At 43.6% G+C, this 18,852-nt stretch overlaps 2 protein-coding genes across 8 annotated transcripts in view; one reads left to right on the forward strand and one right to left on the reverse strand.

Moving 5' to 3' along the window:
* Positions 1-6,323, reverse strand: part of PRPF40A (pre-mRNA processing factor 40 homolog A) — a 48,715-nt gene extending 42,392 nt beyond the window's left edge. For 4 of the 6 annotated variants that reach the window (XM_065413800.1, XM_065413803.1, XM_065413802.1 and 1 more), the window contains exons 1-3: positions 6,254-6,304; positions 3,572-3,709; positions 22-102 (exon numbers count right to left, since the gene is read on the reverse strand). In XM_065413800.1, coding sequence (XP_065269872.1) covers positions 22-102; positions 3,572-3,709; positions 6,254-6,289 — 255 coding nt within the window. In that variant the 5' untranslated portion in view covers positions 6,290-6,304. Of the gene's footprint in view, positions 1-21; positions 103-3,571; positions 3,710-6,253 lie in introns of all 6 variants that reach the window. The other 2 variants (XM_065413805.1, XM_065413799.1) reach the window with 1 other exon arrangement.
* Positions 6,324-7,390: 1,067 nt separating this feature from the next.
* Positions 7,391-18,852, forward strand: part of ARL6IP6 (ADP ribosylation factor like GTPase 6 interacting protein 6) — a 28,447-nt gene continuing 16,985 nt past the window's right edge. For both annotated transcript variants that reach the window (XM_065413135.1, XM_065413136.1), the window contains exons 1-3: positions 7,391-7,712; positions 8,083-8,136; positions 11,659-11,791. In XM_065413135.1, coding sequence (XP_065269207.1) covers positions 7,391-7,712; positions 8,083-8,136; positions 11,659-11,791 — 509 coding nt within the window. The remainder of the gene's footprint in view (positions 7,713-8,082; positions 8,137-11,658; positions 11,792-18,852) is intronic.

Consider the following 18,852-nt stretch of genomic DNA (forward strand, 5'->3'; position numbering starts at 1 on the left):
AAGACAGGTTTTAAAGATTACCGGTACAGTAGGCTGCATATGCGCTTGAGACATATGAGACATCATCATTCCAGGCATCATTGACTGCATCATTCCAGGCATCTACAATTAAAATGTTATTGTAGAGTGTACTTGAGAAAATATACAGCACCAAGTATGAACTTTTTATGATAGTGTACCAGTCTCTAACTACTTATTCTATTTGATAAACAAGTTTAATAATCTCCCAGGACACAAGGAAGTGTAACAGAAGTTTGTACAAGTCTACATAAAACTAGCAACAATGTTAAGTTTGGAAATAGCTAGATTTTCCACAAATCCACTCCAACAGACTCCCCAATTTAAAGGGAAGATGAGCATACATTTCAACTTAGCTCTGAAATATTAGAAGAAAGCTAAGACATTTATTGTAGACAGCACTATTTGGATTACATGAGAATCAATAACAAATGACAAGATGAGTAATCTATTGATAATGCTGTGCCCTGTCATAATAGGAATCGTAAGCTAGAACAGGGAACATAGAAGGAAAGATTTCTCAGAAAATCTGGGAGCCATCAAACAACAAAATTGGTTAAGTATCACAAATGCTAATTCAGACTCTAAGATTGGTCCCCTCTGTGATCTTCCACAACTCTCTTAACTTTTATGCCTTCTTTCCCTTGTCAGCTAGCAGGAGTAATACTTGAGGTAACTGCCTCACAGTAGTATTCTAAGAATTAATGTTTGCCAAGATCTTTCAAGATGAATAGTGCTATTAAAGAGTTAAGTAGCAAGAGCGAAGAGTTCTCAACCAGTTCTTGAATGGTTATAAACATCTAAAAAAACATGTAACATGAATGCAAACCATGTAAGCTACTTTTAAACCACGCTACTTCCCTTAAAACAATTTGAACATGGTAATGTGGACTGGCTATTACAATTTGTTAAAATTTGAGTCCAGATCTATGTACTGTCTGATGAAACAATGACCCAGCTTTTTACTTTGAGAAGCTAATTTTTGTCTGGGAGTATATGCTTAGACTATTTTGAAGAGGCAGTAACCACAGCAAATTTATATAGATAAGTTACTTGTTAGTGACCAACTGATGAACTATAAAGCGGTTTAAAAATTTTCTTAAAAGATTTCCTTCATATTTTGCACTTTTCCCAGTTTTCCACTAGTTCTCGCTATTAAGAACTGATAAGCCATAAATAAATGTGGCAAAGAGCACAAATAGTAGTGCTATGCTAATCTGATCATATTCAGCTGATGAAATTTTGGTCACTCAGTCCCCAAAGAGGCCTTGGGAAGTCAACCCCTTTATGTTTCAGTCATCCCCCATTACCTTTATAGACTTTGGCAGGCTGGCCAAGTGACCCCATCCCCCTGTATCTTCAGGGAGCATCAGATTACCACTCCCCTCATCTTGCATCTTGTGTGGAGAGAGGGATATTTGGTAGGGCTACTGCTCCACCCTCAATCCACAAGGTTTTCTTGGGAGGGTGAGGAAGAAAGGAAAAGTTGGAAGGCGGCCCTCCTATTCCTCGTCATCCTGTAGAAGCAGGAGAAGAAAGCACTCTTGCCCCACTGCTACTTCCAACTAAGTGGGATCCGAACATGTGAAGTTTCCTAGAAGCCCTTGCACAAGTACTTACAGGAATCTCAAGCATTCCTTATTGCTCTGAACTCTCTCTCTGTAGCTAGAAAAACCGTAGCTTTTTGAGATAATACTGCAGTTATTCTCAGGCCCAAAGCCTTTGCAGATTTAAGGTTGCAAAAAAGACCAATTATTTTCAGCCCCGGGAGATTTTCTTGTGAATTAAGTAGGGCAGCAGTCCTAGAGTGGCACTCAAAGACACAAAAAGTAGCAACAGCCTTGTCCCAACAAGGCACCTGAGAATCAAGGTTACAACCTCCAGACTGTCGCCTCCCAAAATGCTTCAGAGATAAGTAGAAGAACCTGTATTTGCTAGGGGAATGGTCCTAGCATCCAAGGAGATGGGCCAATAGACTGACATTTTGCAGTCTAGTAGATTTAGAGTCAGAATACCAGCCTACTGGCCCATTCTTATTGGCCATATAGTCATTAAATCTCTAACCTCCCCTCATTTACTTTCCCTTCCCCATCCCCTCATGAGCCTTTTCTTCCACAATGTCTGCCAGAAACTTGCTGACTAAGTTATCTACTTACTTTTTTCATTTATTACACTATCTGGGAACTGCTCATTACATGGACAGAAGGGGAAAGATGATGGATGAAGGGGACACAAGGGCAATGGGACTCTGGCTGAAAACGTTTGGGTAAGAGACGACAAGGGGATTGACTAGTGTGTTTATTATTTAAAAAAAAAATGCTCATAATTGGTAAGACATGTTCCTATGATCAACCTAATCACTTTGTTTTCACATTGCATCACCCCACCTCCATCTGCCTTTGTCTTTTTAAACTGCATTACCCTTTGCAGCAGGTATGTATCCAATGTAACAGACTGTCATACTGTGTATTGCAGCATGAAAAATGTATCAGACACCCTTCAGGCCTACATCTACTAATAGTGTAGGTGAGCCACCCTCCAGGCATTAAGATTCAGGGGTTGCCCCAATACTCTGGGAAGGGGGGTGATGGAATTCCTACCATGGCGCTGTCCCTGGACCTTTCGCAGGAGGCTCCATCTTTCATACCGGCTTCCTTCTAGTAGGCGTCTTGTAATTTTGAATCTGCTTTAGCTTCCTCACAATGTTCGCAGGAAGGGTGTCCCCCCACCTTTCCACCCCTCAGTCTTGTCAATTTGACTCTGCTTTTGTTTAGGAAAGCCAGGATCACCAGAAGCAACACTAGAGATTTCTGCATATTCAGGAAGGGAACTGCCCCATTTCAAATTCAGAACTTACTTAATAAGGGACAGGACCTTTCATTGTTAAAAATAGAAAGCTTACAATATATACAAATGTATAGGCATCTTTACTTGCCAACAACATTTTATACTTGCCACTGAGTGTCCAAGTTTATTTTTCAAGACATGCATCATGTTGACAACAGGGCAAAAATAACAGTATGTTACAGAAGTGTAAAATAGCACCAAAGAATTTTACATTTCTTCCCTCCATCTCCTGTAATTTTCTTCTATCCGTGGTTATAAGACTTTCTTAGCACAGAGTCAAAGAAACCAATTTTCCAGCTTCAACATTATCACACTACAGTCTCTTGCTAGAATTAAAGGGGAGTTTTTTTGTTTGTTTTCAGGATTTTTGGTTTTTAGAATTGCACACTGCTAGATGCAACTTATTTGTCCTGAAAGACTAACAGAATACTGTCTAACCTAACAATAACAAAAGTTATGAATTCAAGTACCGGATCTTTTCATTTTAAATTTTGAAATCACAAGACAATTTCATTATTTTTGTTACAAATGTACTTTCTGCATTACCAATGGATGATGCTATTGAAACACTACATTTTAATGACTATTAACATTATTATTTCCAAGCAACTCTGGGAGACTTACCTGTCTTTAGAATTCTCTCAGATCATTGTTGGGGGGTGGGGGAGGGGGTGGTGGGGTGAACAACACAGATAAGCTGCCTTACCTGCCCCATTGGTGGTCCTCCCATTGGAGGCATCATCTGAGGCATCATTCCATGTGGAACTGGTGGCATATTCGGTGGTCTCTGGCCCATTGGGTGCATTCCCATAGGTGGATAATGCGGCATGCCTGGGTGCCCCATCTGAAAAACAATGTTAATAAACGAAGATATTAACATCAAAGCACAAACTGTAGAAATGTAATAACAAAGAATAGGTGCACGATAAACATGCCATTACAGAAGGAATTTGGTCATTTATCTATCTTATCTTCTGATGGATGAAGGAAAATGAAGGATGAAGGACCTTTCAAGGTCCCTTCCAGTTCTAGGAGATAGGATATCTCCATTATTTTTTATTTATTTATTTAAAATACAGAGAAAATTAACTACATCAAAATGCTTAAATGTTCATGACATAGCTCTAAAACAGACCAGAGTCTAGAAGAGTGGACAACTAAAGATTGTCAGAAATTGTTAATATAAATGAAGTTAGCGAATGTAATTAAAAATTCCAGTAGAATACAGAGAAAAAACCTGGAAAACTCCCTCAATGCGTAAATATAACACAAAGGCCCAATACACCTACAGATGCAAACGTTTTCATATGCCATTCCATCTGACTACATTTAATGGAAGTATACACAGGCAGGGAAAAAAGAAACAGATCTTTTCCTTTCTACATTTATGTTTACTGTCATGTCAATGCTGCTGCTCGTAGATTAGCTCCAGTAAATTTTCTCTATATCTTTTCTACAAAAAATCTATATCATACATTAAACTTTTTATGGCCAAAAACACTTTTCTTCTTAGAATAAATAATAGTTCTAAAGGAAGATTAGCTCTACTAAAAATTAGTGAAAAAGTAGCCTACTGCTGAATCTATACTTAGCAAGGTAATACTACTGGCACTAGGAGACCCAGGGTTAGGACAGAATTGAGATCTACAAGAATGTGAAACAGTATGGAAGTTCACTTTGTACAGGAAACTTTCCTCCATAGTGATTTATCCATCAAATTATTAGCATGTTCATCAAAAGATGTCAAAGTAACAAGTAAACAACTGATAAACTCAAAACCTTAAAAGAAAGTAGAATAGACACAGAAAAGGCATATCTGTACAGATCAGAATATGGTCAGTGATCAAATTTTCTCCATCTTATCACAGAAGTACATTTTAAAAGATTGATCTTGTACTGATCCACCATAGTTATTTTGGCTTTAAAGCAAAAGTGACACCGAATAATTAAAATAGCAATTTTCAGTATTTTTGTCAGCGGACGGTAACTTTTTAAATCTCTTTTTAGTTACATAAAACAAATAGAGAGACACATATCTCCATTGTGATTTCTTCCTTCAATAATATTGAAGACCCTGGTTAAATTGAAAGAATAACCAGACAGCTTCTCCATTATTTTTGTACTTGAATTTCAATGGGTCCTTGCAGATCCTCTTGAATGTGGAAAGCTATGGTTTATGGAAATATGAAAGGTTTTAAAATACTGAAAAATGATTTAGATAAGTTAAAAATCAAACCACTGATGACTATCCTGCAAAAGTCTCCCTATTTCAATATACCAACATTAGCTTAGCTACCAATAGAACATCAACTAGTATTGTAAAATATAATTGTACTTTTCTCTGCTTATCATACTTATTGTGCTGGAATATATGGAATATTATTATCCCACCAGGATAATAAAATTGAGAGAGTAACTTGAAAATTTTAGGTTAGTAGAAAAGCACATAAACTGCACATTTAGGAAGTAACACAAAGTACTTTTTAAACTCCTGAGCAAGTTTAGATCTCGCAGTAGAAACAGCAACTTACTCATTTCTTTAACTCCAGATGTTATACAAATAATCAATGGGTGGAGAGACAAAGTCTGCCCAGTTCCCTCCTCACACCCCAGATAGGCAAGAACAGTTATCCTTTCTGATCTCAGGCCATTTTCCTCCCCTTTTTCTCCCAGGTGTAACTACCAACCAGTTGCCCCCAGACCTACAAGCCCTTCTCTCAGTTTCACTGTGATGAGAACATCTCATCCCAGCAATAACACTGCACTTGCCACGCTCTCCTAGGGATCTCACATAGGCCAGCTCTCTTTGCAGTACTGACTACAGAAACAAACATTCTCCATGGACTCCTAATCCTAGACCCCCAAGGCAGAAATGCAGGAACGCAAACTACATTCAGAACTCTGCCTCAGTCAGCTCCTGAAGGGCACGTGGCATTTTTCACAAAAGAAAGTGCTAGAGTCCCTGCCCCAAAGAGCTTACAGTCTAAGAGGACCTTAGTGGGAGAACAAGCCAGCCCCACAAAGGGACAGAGGACCCTTCTCTCTCCAACTCCAATAGGAGCCATTAGAGATGCATTAGTGCATTAGCCACGTGAATGGCTCAGGCTGCACTAGTCCTATTGTGGCTGACCCTGTAACTCCCTTGAAGGGGCTTCTAAGAAAGGCCTGAGAGGATGCCACCAGACTCTTACTGCTCTGGGTTCCCTTCTGGCTCTAGCCCAGGCTCCCAGGAAAGGGAGCAGAACTGTTCCCATGGTGTTACACGCCCACAGAGGTGCCCCCTCCAGGATGCAGCCGGGAGCCATCTCCCTCCTCCTCCCCCCGCCCCCCGACGCTGCCAAGCAGGTCCCCGCCCCCTCCCCTCTGCAGCGTTTAACCCTTCACTTACCATGAGGGATCCTCTATCCACTCCGCCCGGCCTCATCGAGGGGTTCAGGAGGCCCCCCCCGCCACACCTGCCAAGAAGCCTCCCTCTAAGTTGCTGCCGCGACGAGGGGCCAAAGGGCATTAGAGGCTCGGGCTCACCGCGGGGCGGGAGCAGCGGGGCCAGGAGGCTGACAGGCTTCCCACCCGGCCAATCCGGGCGGCCTCCCAACCGGGAACTCTTCGGCGATTGGTCCGCAGCGGAGGCAACGGGGCGGACGGCGTCCCCCGGCGTCAGCTGCATGAGGGGAGGGGGCTTCGGCAAGGAGAAGGGGAGCGGCTGAGGGGAGGCCGCAGCAGCCGCCGAGTCCCCGCCCGACATCGCGACCCCCGGCCCAGCCCGGCACACGGATGGACGCGCGGAGTCTCCCCCGGAAGCCGTACACGAAACCGTTAGCGGCGTCCGGCAGGCAGGAACGAGGGGACCCTGGCCGGGATCGGGCGCCTAAAGAGGCCCAGCGCCGCGGGAAGCGGGAGAGAAAGGGGTCGCGCCGGAATCGGGCGCGCGAGGGGGGTCGCGCCAGACGAGGGAACGCGCACAGCTAGAGGAAGGGGGAAGAAAGGGCGGTCGAGCGCGCTGGGGGCCGTCGCTCACCGGGGGAGAGGACGCGCGAGGGTTGCTCGCGCTGGCCTCCGGAGCTCGCGAGGGGGAAGAAACTGCGGCGGGGGGGACGAGTGGAGGGAACGCTGGGAAAGGGGTCACGTGGGTGATGCAGGCGGGGCTAAGGAAGCTAGACGGAACTACTGACACCTAAGGAGGGGGACGAGAAGCGCGCTTTCCTTAGTCTCCTATCAATGATACTCGTGCGCGGTCCTCAACCATCCCTCGGGGACGAGTTGGTAGGTGCCTCGTTACAGACGTTATTTTGTCTTCCCCTTCGTTGACATGAGTTGGTACGTGCCGCGTTCAGTCTTTTCTAGTCTGTTCCGGGTCAGCAGTGCTTGCTAGTCTCTCCTAGCCGCCCCTCCGCGCAGTCTGGTTGGTAGCTGCCTGGTGACGCAAGAGAAGTAGGCGTCAACTTGGGCAACCCCGCCTCGGGCTGAGTCTGAGCCTGTGGCCCGTGTTTCGCGCCTCCTGGCCGGGCGGCTTCCAGGCTCCGCCATGTCCCTGGCTGTGGGTGACAGCGGGGGGATGGGCAGGTTCAGCAGGCGGGGGGCGACCCACGGGACGCCCTGGTTGGGGGGCGGAGTGGTGGCTCGGAGTCTGCAGGCCGAGCTGCTGCAGGAGGAGGAGGTAGTGAGCGGTGTCTCTGTGTCCCAGGGCGGGGCCCCGTTGCCGCCGCTGTCCCACAAGCGGAATGGCGTGTTGATGGCTCCGTCGGGGGGGAAACGTTGGCCGGCCCGGGCCTGCTCGATGCTGTGCTGCCTCCTGGCCGTCTCCGCCCTCGCCTTCCTCCTGGCCATCGCTTGCCTCGTGCTCAAAGGTGAGGGGACCGCTTTTGCCCGCGACCCGAGGTCCCTGCCCTTGCAGGACTCGTGAGTTGGGGGGATCGGTCCCGCTTGCAGCCGGGGTGTCTCCCCCGGCCACGGAGGGGGTCGTTTCGGTGAGGTGGGGATTAAACCCAGGTCCCGCCAGTCCGAGCCCAGCGCTGCGGCTGCCGTGGTGTAGGGCGCGGGCCTGGCAGAGAGGCAGGAGTGTAGCTTTGGGATAGTAGTAACTGTCCCTCTTTAAGGACAGATTACTCAGAGAACCGGCGGTGATGTCCATACCCTTTGCTGGGTAGCTGCGGCACAGTGAGCACCTGCTGGTGTTTTCTGAAACTGCTGTTTCATAACTGATTCCTCCCTCTGTAGATTTGCGCTCTGAGAAAGAGAAGAATGAAGATGGCATAGAAACTGGCTTGCTAGGTATGCATTCATATGGTTCTTTCAGTGCTTCTGCAGTTCAAAGGAGGCTAAAAAACACCTTGTCTTAAATAACAACCATATTGAGTAAACACTCGGGTTTTTTGGACAACAAGGGGGAGCTTGTGCCTCAGTTCATTTATTGCTAGGGCATGTCTACTTGATTACTATTTCTGACACTGCCCCAGAAGCAGGTGGTGGAGAGTGCCTTGTATAGCCAGAACCCAATCCATGTAGAGCTCACAAGGAACTTTTATGTTAAGTACACGCTTCTCTCCATTTATTATTTGTAAAAATTGGAATATGGAAGAAATTATTTTACATTCATTATCTCCTAGGTGGAGGGGGGGTTGGGGGGTTGGGTTTTTGTTTTGTTTGGTTTTTAATTCCCTAAGGCTGAAATCTAACCATGAAAAAGCTGCCTGTTTTATTTTGTTCTCTGCAAACACACAACTGGCTCTTTCACATCTGGTAGATACTTTCCTCTGAGCAAGTTGAGAATTTACTGTCATAACTAGCCAAAAACGATATACAGTGCATGCATGTATCTTGTCCTTTATTCTTAAGACCATAACTAGGGCCCTACCAAATTCAGGGTCCATTTTGGTCAATTTCATGGCCATAGGATTTCAAAAATTTTAAATTTCATGATTTCAGCCAGTTAAACCTGAAATTGCACTGTGTTGTAATTGTTGGGGTCCTGACCCAAAAAGCAGTTGAGGGGAGGGGGTGTTGCAAGGTTATTGGGGGTGGGTGTTGTGGTACTGCTACCCTTACTTCTGCGCTGTTGCCTGCAGAGCTGGGCCCTCAGTTAGCTGCCACCACTCTCCGGCCACCCGGCCCTGAAGGCAGCACAGAAGTAAGGGTGGCAATGCCCTAAAATAACTTTGTGACCCCCCCCCCAACTTCCTTTTGGGTCAGGGATCCCCAATTTGAGAAATGCTGGTCTCCCCCATGAAATCTGTGTAGTATAGAGTAAAAGCACACAAGACCAGATTTCATGGTCCGTGAATTTGGTAGGGCCCTAAACATAACATAAGAATGGCCATACAGTAGAACTTCAGAGTTATGGATACCTCGGGAATGGAGGTTATTTGTAACTCTGAAATGTGCCGTAACTCTGAACAAGATGTTACAGGCTTCAACCGGGGGAGGGGTGGGGGTTGCAGCCGCAAGGTGCGGGGGTGGTCAGGGCTCTGGGCAGGGTTTGGGGCTTCTGAGCCCTGGTGCTCCTGTGGGGCAGGGCTTTAGACCTGGGAGGAGTGCTGGGGCTTGGGGCTTCAGCCCCACGGCTCCATTTCCCAGCTTTAGCCCCGCGGGGGGCGCCTGGAGTTGGGGCTCCCCATGGCTCTGCTCTGGATTTCAGCTGGGGGAGGGTGCCGGGGCTCAGGGCTTTAACTAGAGGGGGAGCACTGGGGCTGAAACCAGTGCTCCTCTTGTAGCTAGAATCTCGACGCTCTCCCTGGGTCTAAAGCCTGGAGCTAGTCTAAAAACATAGAGCAATTTTAGATTGAGTTTAAATCACTTAACTTTCACTTTTGCAAAGGTTTCTGCTCAGTTTTTTTTTTTTTTTTATTGGTACACAGAACTATAGATAACAATCAAATGGTATATGGAGAGGTGGTGTAACCATGTTGGTCCCAGGATATTAGAGAGACAAGTGGGTGAGGTAATATCTTTTATTGGGCCAACTTCTTTTGGTGTGAGAGAGACACGCTTTTGAGCTGATACAGAAAAGGTAGATCATGCCAAACCATCCTGATCTCCTTCTTTGAGAAGGTAACAGATATTTTTTAGACAAAGGAAACACAGTGGATCTAATTTACCTCGATTTCAGTAAGGCATTTGATACGGTTCCACATGGAGAATTATTAGTTAAATTGGAAAAGATGGGGATCAATATGAAAATTGAAAGGTGGATAAAGAACTGGTTAAAGGGGAGACTACAACTGGTCATACTGAAAGGTGAACTGTCAGGCTGGAGGGAGGTTACTAGTGGAGTTCCTCAGGGATCAGTTTTGGGACCAATCTTATTTAATCTTTTTATTATTGACCAGGGCACAAAAAGTGGTAGTGTGCTAATAAAGTTTGCGGATTACACAAAGCTGGGAGGTATTGCCAATACAGAGAAGGACCGGGATATCATACAGGAAGATCTGGATGACCTTGTAAACTGGAGTAACTGAAATTTAATAGTGGAAAGTGCAAGGTCGTGCATTTAGGGATTAATAACAAGATTTTTTGTTATAAGATGGGGGCTCATCAGTTGGAAGTAACAGAGAAGGAGAAGGACCTCGGAGTATTGGTTGATCACAGGATGACTATGAGCTGCCAATGCGATATGGCCATGAAAAAAGCTAATGTGGTCTTGGGATGCATCAGGCGAGGTATTTCCAGTAGAGATAAGGAGGTGTTAGTACTGTTATACAAGGCACTGGTGAGACCTCATCTGGAATACTTTGTGCATTTCTGGTCTCCCATGTTTAAGAAGGATGACTTCAAACTGGAACAGGTACAGAGAAGGACTACTAGGATGATCTGAGGAATGGAAAACTTGTCTTATGAAAGGAGGTTCAAATATATCAGAGGAATAAATACTAGGGAGGGAGAGGAATTCTTTAAGCTCAGTACCAATGTGGACACAAGAACAAATGGATATAAACTGGCCATCAGGAAGTTTAGACTTGAAATTAGATGAAGGTTTCTAACCATCAGAGTAGTGAAGTTCTGGAACAGCCTTCAAAGGGGAGCAGTGGGGGCAAAAGACATATCTGACTTCAAGACTAAGCTTGATAAGTTTATGGAGGGGATGGTATGATGGGATAGCCTAATTTTGGCAATTAATTGATCTTTGACTATTAGTAGTAAATATGCCCAATGGCCTGTGATGGGATGTTAGATGGGGTGGGATCTGAGTTACTACAGAGAATTCTTTCCTGGGTGTCTGTCTGGTGAGTCTTGCCCACATGCTCAGGGTTTAGCTGATCGCCATATTTGGGGTTGGGAAGGAATTTTCCTCCAGGGCAGATTGGCAGAGGCCCTGGGGGGTTTTCGCCGCCTTCTGCAGCATGGGGCCAGGGTCACTTGCTGGAGGATTCTCTGCACCTTGAAGTCTTTAAAACATGATTTGAGGATTTCAGCAGCTCAGACATAGGTTAGGGGTTTGTTGCGGGAGTGGGTGGGTGAAATTCTGTGGCCTGCGTTGTGCAGGAGGTCAGACTAGATAGATGATCATAATGGTCCCTTCTGGCCTTAAAGTCTATGACTCTTCTTCAGGTGAAGAGCTCTGTGTAAGCTCAAAAGCTTGTCTCTCACACAGCAACAAAAGTTGGTCCATTAAAAGATACTACCTCACCCACCTTGTCTCTCTAAACGGTATATGGTTAAGATAAAAAGAACTAGAAATGTACCATTTTGTTTCAGGGGTGTAGAACATTTGTGCTATATTGCAACGTTGTGTTCTGTAGAAAATCTTCTGAAATTTAGTGTTAAATTTATAGCAACTTTTCTTTATTCCCCGTGAAGGATTTTGGGGTCTGTTTGTTCTAGCCTTGATGACAGGGCTCTCATGCTGCAGCTTTTCTTGGACAGTGACTTACTTTGATTCCTTTGAACCAGGAATGTTTCCTCCGACTCCACTTTCACCTGCACGATTCAAGTAAGTACTTATTAAAAAATAAATGTAATTGCAAGGATTGGATTGGCAGCCTAACTAGTCACAAGACACAATAGATACAATATGAGCAGTGGCTGTACAAGTTTCATGTTGCTCTGTTAGGCTAGGTCTACACTACGGGGGGGGGGGGGGGGGGGGTCGACCTAAGATACGCAACTTCAGCTACGTGAATAGTGTAGCTGAAGTTGCGTATTTTAGGTCGACTTACCTGGCTGTGAGGACGGCGGCGAGTCGACCGCTGCCGCGCCGCCATCGACTCCGCTTCCGCCTCTTGCCGCGGTGGATTTCCGGAGTCGACGGCAGAGCCATCGGGGATCGATTTTATCGCGTCTTCACTAGACGCGATAAGTCGATCCCCAATAGATAGATTGCTACCCACCGATCCGGCGGGTAGTGAAGACGTGCCCTTAGTGTGCCTTAACTGATCTGGAGGACACAGGAACTGGCAGTTAAATCGGTGCAAGTGCTTCTGATGAGGACATGCACCACTGACAGAAGGAATGTAGTGTGGACATGTTAAATTGATTCATGTCAGCATAATTTAGGTTGGCTTAATTTTGTAGTGTAGACTTGCCCTTGGTGAATACTAGATGATAGATTAAGCATTCCAGTCCTTAGGGTACCAATAATAGAGATTTAAAAAAATAAATATACATCCAATTTAATTAAAATTGGACAGGCTGGTCTTGCCTGTCAAAGGGAGGGTACTGTTTGCTCCAGTTGTAGCTGTTTTGACTACTTATATGGGGAGTAGTCTGCTGAAATCTATTTTGTTTTTAATATACCTCTTTACATCAAGTGAAGCAGTCTCCATCGATATGATAAAGCAAGTTGATGTAGTACTCTGGTAGAGGAGATTTAAGGATTCCTGTAATGAAGCAGGGTTATTAAACAGACTGCACCAAACTAACCACACATTATTAGACAATTTTAGTATTTTAAGAGACTCTTGCATATCCAGATTTTTATTTTATATATATATATATATATATACACACACACAAATAAATATGGCTCTTTTTATTTATTTTTTGTTCTTACACTTGGGACAAAATTTGAGGTATTACTGTAGCATCCAGCTAATCCTCAAACGTAACCTGAAATGTGAGAGATGACTTTATGACTAGAATATGAGTCTCATGTGATTAAGCTTGTATTTTTAAGTCAAAAATAAACTTGAAAGAAGTTGGGTTGTACTTTCATAACTTTATAAGCATTTGGAAATAAACTTGGTTACTACAAATAAAGGTTTCTAAAACTGGAATGATGTGACCTTTCACATGCGTACTTTAAGATAGTTGAATCTTAACTTTGAGCTCTTCTGTGAAAATATATCAAAGTAAATAGACTTTCTGATTCTGGCTTCTCTTGTGGTGAACTTAGTTTAAAAAGAGGTTTTACAGTTGCTTCAGTTACTGCCTAGTCCAGTTTCTTTATCTAGTATTTCTATTTTTTTGTTAGTAGCAATTTAAGCAGCAATAAAATAAGCAATTCTGATCTAGAACTAGTGTTAAGATTAGAATGATTCTGGACCTTTCCAAAACAGTTTGACTGACTGTTTAATAACATGTCTAGTAGACTGAGGTTTTAAAACTAGCCTGTAAACTGATACCCAGCCTTGCCTCAGTTTCCTGGTTTGAGGCAGGAGTACTCCCTTGGTTTTTTTTGTTGATCCTCTGACTCCCATTCATGATATTGGTGCATAAATCCTGTCTAAAACCAAGAAGCTGAGGCCACAGTTGCAAATCAAGAAGAGCTTCAAAATTCCTTTAAATTGTTTAATTAGAAAGTTTGCTTGAGAGAAACTCTAATATGCAGAAAAAGAATATCCAACAACCAAGTAAACTGATTTATATTCTTTTAAATATGGAAATACAGTATTTCAAGTGAGAATATTTAATGTTTAAGTTTTGACTTTCTTTAAATGGACATAATGAACTTAAATTCACACTTATTTCTGAAAACTTTTATCTATGGTTACAACTGAAATCTGAGTTTTATCCAAATGAAATTATAGAAAATAATTTTTCTCTGGTTTTTATTAGTTGGGTCTTTTATGCAGCAATATGTAAGATTCATTTTAAAATAGGTAAATATGACTAAAACCACAAAAATTAGCAGAGGAGCTTTGTGGCAAGTGTAGTACCTGTAACCAATTCTAACTTATCTTTTGAAATTGACAAGTATTGGAATTGGTGTGTCTCAGCATTTTTTTTTTTTTTTTAATTTTTTGTGTGTGAATTGACTTTACAACAATTTTCAGTGAAATAAGTTGTCAGATAAAAATTCCTTCACTGTTTAATCTTTTGCCAATAATGGGGAAAAAATGTTAACACATTTTCATAAGAATACAAAGATACTTGTTTAACTGCTACTCTAAACATCACTCACACTTAATATTTTGTGTATCATTAAGGAATGCTAGGCAAATGTTTGATCATTTTTACTGTTAAAATATCTGACTAAGACTGCCTTATTAATATAGCATGTCTTTTATGCTTTATAAAATGAACAGCCCCTATAATAGAATACTTGGACAATATTTTGTATATTCATGTTGGGTCATAATGTTTCCAGTTTTGAAATTCTACTTAATTCTCAGGTTTCAGAGTAGCAGCCGTGTTAGTCTGTATCCGCAAAAATAACAGGAGTACTTGTGGCACCTTAGAGACTAACAAATTTATTAGAGCATAAGCTTTCGTGGGCTACAACCCACTTCTTCGGATGCATCCGAAGAAGTGGGTTGTAGCCCACGAAAGCTTATGCTCTAATAAATTTGTTAGTCTCTAAGGTGCCACAAGTACTCCTGTTATTTTTACTTAATTCTCAGTATAGTTTTTCACCTTTTTGTATATTAATTGACTTATTTGTTTTGAAAGGGTAAATATACTAGTAGCTTACTTTCCATAATGAAAGCAGCAAAACATGTACATACAGTATATGCTTTTAAACACAGAACCAGGGGTAGGGGGGGAAGGAGCGTTAAAACTGGTTTTCTTGTTACTATGGAACATTAAGCTAGTTAGAATAGTGTTAACTTCATTTGCGTATTTGGTTTTTAACTTTTTTAGTTTGTTGGAAATATATTTAAAATTCATTTTATAGATGTAAACATTTTAAATATGTTTCCACAGTAATCTGTAAAAAAGAACAGGAGTACTTGTGGCACCTTAGAGACTAACAAATTTATTAGAGCATAAGCTTTCGTGGGCTACAACCCACTTCTTCGGATGCATCCGTAGAAGTGGGTTGTAGCCCACGAAAGCTTATGCTCTAATAAATTTGTTAGTCTCTAAGGTGCCACAAGTACTCCTGTTCTTTTTGCGGATACAGACTAACACGGCTGCTACTCTGAAACCTGTAAAAAAGAGTAACTTGCCATCAAGATTTTTATTTTTTATTTATATAAGTAAAAATAAAAATCTTGATGGCAAGTTACTCTTTTTTTTTAAATTGGTCTGAGAACTTTACAACCTTATATTCACATAAATTTCACAATGCCAAAAAATGGCAGATAAAGCAATGCATTTTGTAATCTGGCCAGCAGAGTGGGTGCTTGCACGCAAAATAGCTTCCATACCAGAAGGGTATTAAGCATCTCCTCTATGGAGCTTCAGGGTGTATTCACCTTGAAATTCAGTAACCAAACCACGAGCACCTGGTTGGAAAAACCTCTTTAAAGGTGTATTTTAGAGTTCTACTGTTAACTCTCAGTATTTTGCTAGGATTAAAAAGTATTAAAAACAATTAAATATCACTCCTTAATTATGATGGTTTTAAATATTTTTATCTACACTGAAAAAAGCTGGTTAGGGTCCAAAGTACTTTGTTTGTTGCAATAATTGGGCCTACAGATTTACCCAGACTGTGAGCTCAACTGTGTAAAAACAAAAAAGTGTAATATTTTATGAACTTACAATAACCTATAACCAACGTTGATGGGATAACGTGCAAAAGAGACTAAATTAGTCCAAACAAAAAGGCCTACTGATATAATTCAAGGATTGTTAAGATTATGCCTTATAAACAAGAGCACGATGAGACCAGAAATCAGTGAACTGAAATTGGTATGTCAGAAACTAGGCCTAATTGGTGGACAAACCAGTGAGAGGACAGGCTATTCCACCACCCATCACTCCCTTTTGGGGTCTATGATGGGGTGGACTAGGCCCTGAGGCCCCCTGCTGGAGGCCTCGTGGCCCTGCCACACCATGACCAAGAAGAGGGCAGTCTCTTCCAAGTGGCCTAGAGTCATGGCATGGGACGCAGCCAATCAGAGATGAGCTGTAGGGAGCAGCCCAGCTGGCCCATATAAAAGGAACTGCAGTGCAGAGCAGAGATCAGTTCCTTGCTGGAGCTGGAGGAGTGTGGATGGTGTGCCTGGTTGGCTGAGGGAGCTACAGGACCTCGGACAGAGCAGTCCTGGCAGAGACCAGGAGTGGGAGGATGGGACAGGAAGGAGTTTCAGGCTGGCTGCTGGGACTCAGCCAGGACAAGGCCCTGAGGTAAGGGTGAAAAGTGAGCTGGGGAAGTGGCCCAGGGAACTGTAGCAGCAACGCGGCTTAGTTAAAGGGACACAGCGGACAGCTTCTATCTATAGGGTCCCTAGACTGGGGGAAAGTGACCTGGACTTAGATACATCCCAGAAGCGGAACTGAACTCTTTTAGTGGCCCAGCTGAAGAGCTGGGACCAGAAAGGCCCAGAGAAGTGAAGAATCTCCATGGAGGGAGCCTTGGGGGACATGTCCCCACAGCAGGGCCAGGACTGCTTGAAGAGCAGGGACAATTTGAGGGAGCCCTGAAGGGGCTGACAGACAGTTTGGACCAGGGTACTGCGATAGGTCCTGCTGGATTGATTGAGGAGTGAGCCCAGGGATAGGGCTGCAGGTAGAGACATTACTGAGGGCTTTGAGATAGGCCTGGTTGGATTTGTATCTTGGAAGGGGTTTGATTTTTAGCTCACATACAGACTGTGTGTGACTTGGCTGGAGGGCTGGTTTGCTGAAGACTCACCACAAGGCAGAGAGGAAGTACAGGCACATGCAGTTGAACCAGGGGGTGCTTGCAAGAGGTGAGTGGCACCTCAAGGTCCTTAAAGAGAGATTTTTGGAGAAAAGCTTTACCATGATGGCCGCCATCCCCACCATCTTCTGGGACCTCAGGGCTTTTGTCATCCTGATCCTAAGAGATGTCCTGACAAGACTAGGCCAGAGAGAGTCCCCCAGATGACATCACCACCTCTACTGGCTCGAGCTGAATCCCAGCCACCACCTGGGATGTGAGACTGTCTCCTTCCCTCCCACACATGTCCTTTTCTTTCCCTACCTTATTTCTTCTTTCCTATCCCTCTCCTTTCCCTTCTTTCTAATAAGAGTCTGGCTTAGCCAGCCAAGATGGTATATTTTCAACAGTGTTGTGTGCCTGTGACCAGAAAAAACTGCTAAAAGCAGTGCCCTAAACAGTCCAATGCTTACGGGTTTGCCATCTCTCTGAGTGGTTGATAGATGTGTGCTTGGCCTGTGTTTTTCTGGCAGTGAGGTTGCAAGTGAGAATCAGCACCAGAGACAGAAGCTTTATTTTCTGTCTTTGCTGTTCTTTTCTCTTTCCTCTGGTGTGTTAGTCTTCTTAGGAAACAGCAGCAGTGAGGACAGCTTCAGCCTGTCACAACTAACTTCTCTTTTCCCCCAAAATGACAGTTATTATTGTCTAAGAGACTGTAAACCAAGGGGTGTTTTTCCTTTTAAAAAACTCACTAGCTAAAAGGAAAGGGGAGAACAAGGGATGTTGTTAAAATGAAAGCCTTATTGTAATACTTTACATTTCAAATGCTTTAAGACAGAGAGAACCATTATTAAAGGTTAAAAGGATGTTTAATGGTATGTTTGCCATGGTACTAAGCAGGTTGAGGTCTCTCTATACCGAACCGTGTTTAAAACTGTTTAATGTTGGACAATAACTGAGTTATATTAACACCATTGACTCTTTGGGCCCATGTATTCCATATAAACGAATAAAACAGTTTCTTTCCTAAAGCACTGTGAAATTGAGAATGAATACAATATTAAACGTTCCTTTTATAGTTCTAGAGGGCCACCTCTGCATGGAATAGAGTTCTTCAAGCTATGAATTAATGAACAGATATCATATGGCTGGTTATAATAGAACTAAAGAGGAGGGTGGTTATAACAAAAACATGTTCATTTTTGAGCACCAGAAATTTTTTACATGCTGAGTTAAGCCTGAGTTGGATGCCTCCGAGTGTTCGACTTAAGCCACACAGGGTCCTGTTTGCAGTGGTGCTAAACATCCATAACTTCCATCAAAGTCTATTGAAACCATTGGTGCTCATCACATCTGGAAAATCAGGCCCTTGGTGTCTCAGGTGGGGTAATGAAAAATGGAAGCATCTGAAATTAATAGATGTTTTTGAAAAATTTAGACTCTTGCTCCTTGGAGCCAGCAGTTCTGAAGCTGCTACCATTAATGCTGGGAGAAATTGTGGCTGCTTGCACACAGGATTTACTCCTGAAGGAATTCTGTGCCAAAAAAATAAAAATTATGCGCCAAAAATTACGCACACAATATTTTAAAATTCTGCAAATTTATTTTGTCAAATAAATGTGGCTCCAGCATGGCAGTGGGGAGCACAGGCCACTGACTGCATTGAGGTGGGAGATGACCCTGAAGCCCCCACCTCCCCCAGTACAGGGACTTGGCAGTGAGGCTGCACCTGACCCTGACACAGTGCAAGGGCAGGGTCTGCCCCAGAAACCTCCCGGGGTTCTGCACCGGGTGTGGGCAGGCTCAGCCCAGCAGTATCCAAGTGTGGAGGGGCTTAGTGTGGGGGGATCCAGGTGTGGGGTGAGAGGTTTCTGTGTGGGGCAGTCTGGGTGCGAGCGGCTCAGTGGGAGATCTGGATGCACAGGGGCTTATTGGGGTGTTCTGGGTGCAGGGGCAATGGAACTCTGCAGGGGGTCCAGGTGAAGGTGGTTGGGGCTCAGCAGGGGGGCCTGATGTGGGGAGATGGGGCTTGGCGGGGGGTC

This window comes from Emys orbicularis, chromosome 11 (assembly GCF_028017835.1).
Source record: "Emys orbicularis isolate rEmyOrb1 chromosome 11, rEmyOrb1.hap1, whole genome shotgun sequence".
Classification (NCBI taxonomy): Eukaryota; Metazoa; Chordata; order Testudines; family Emydidae; genus Emys; species Emys orbicularis.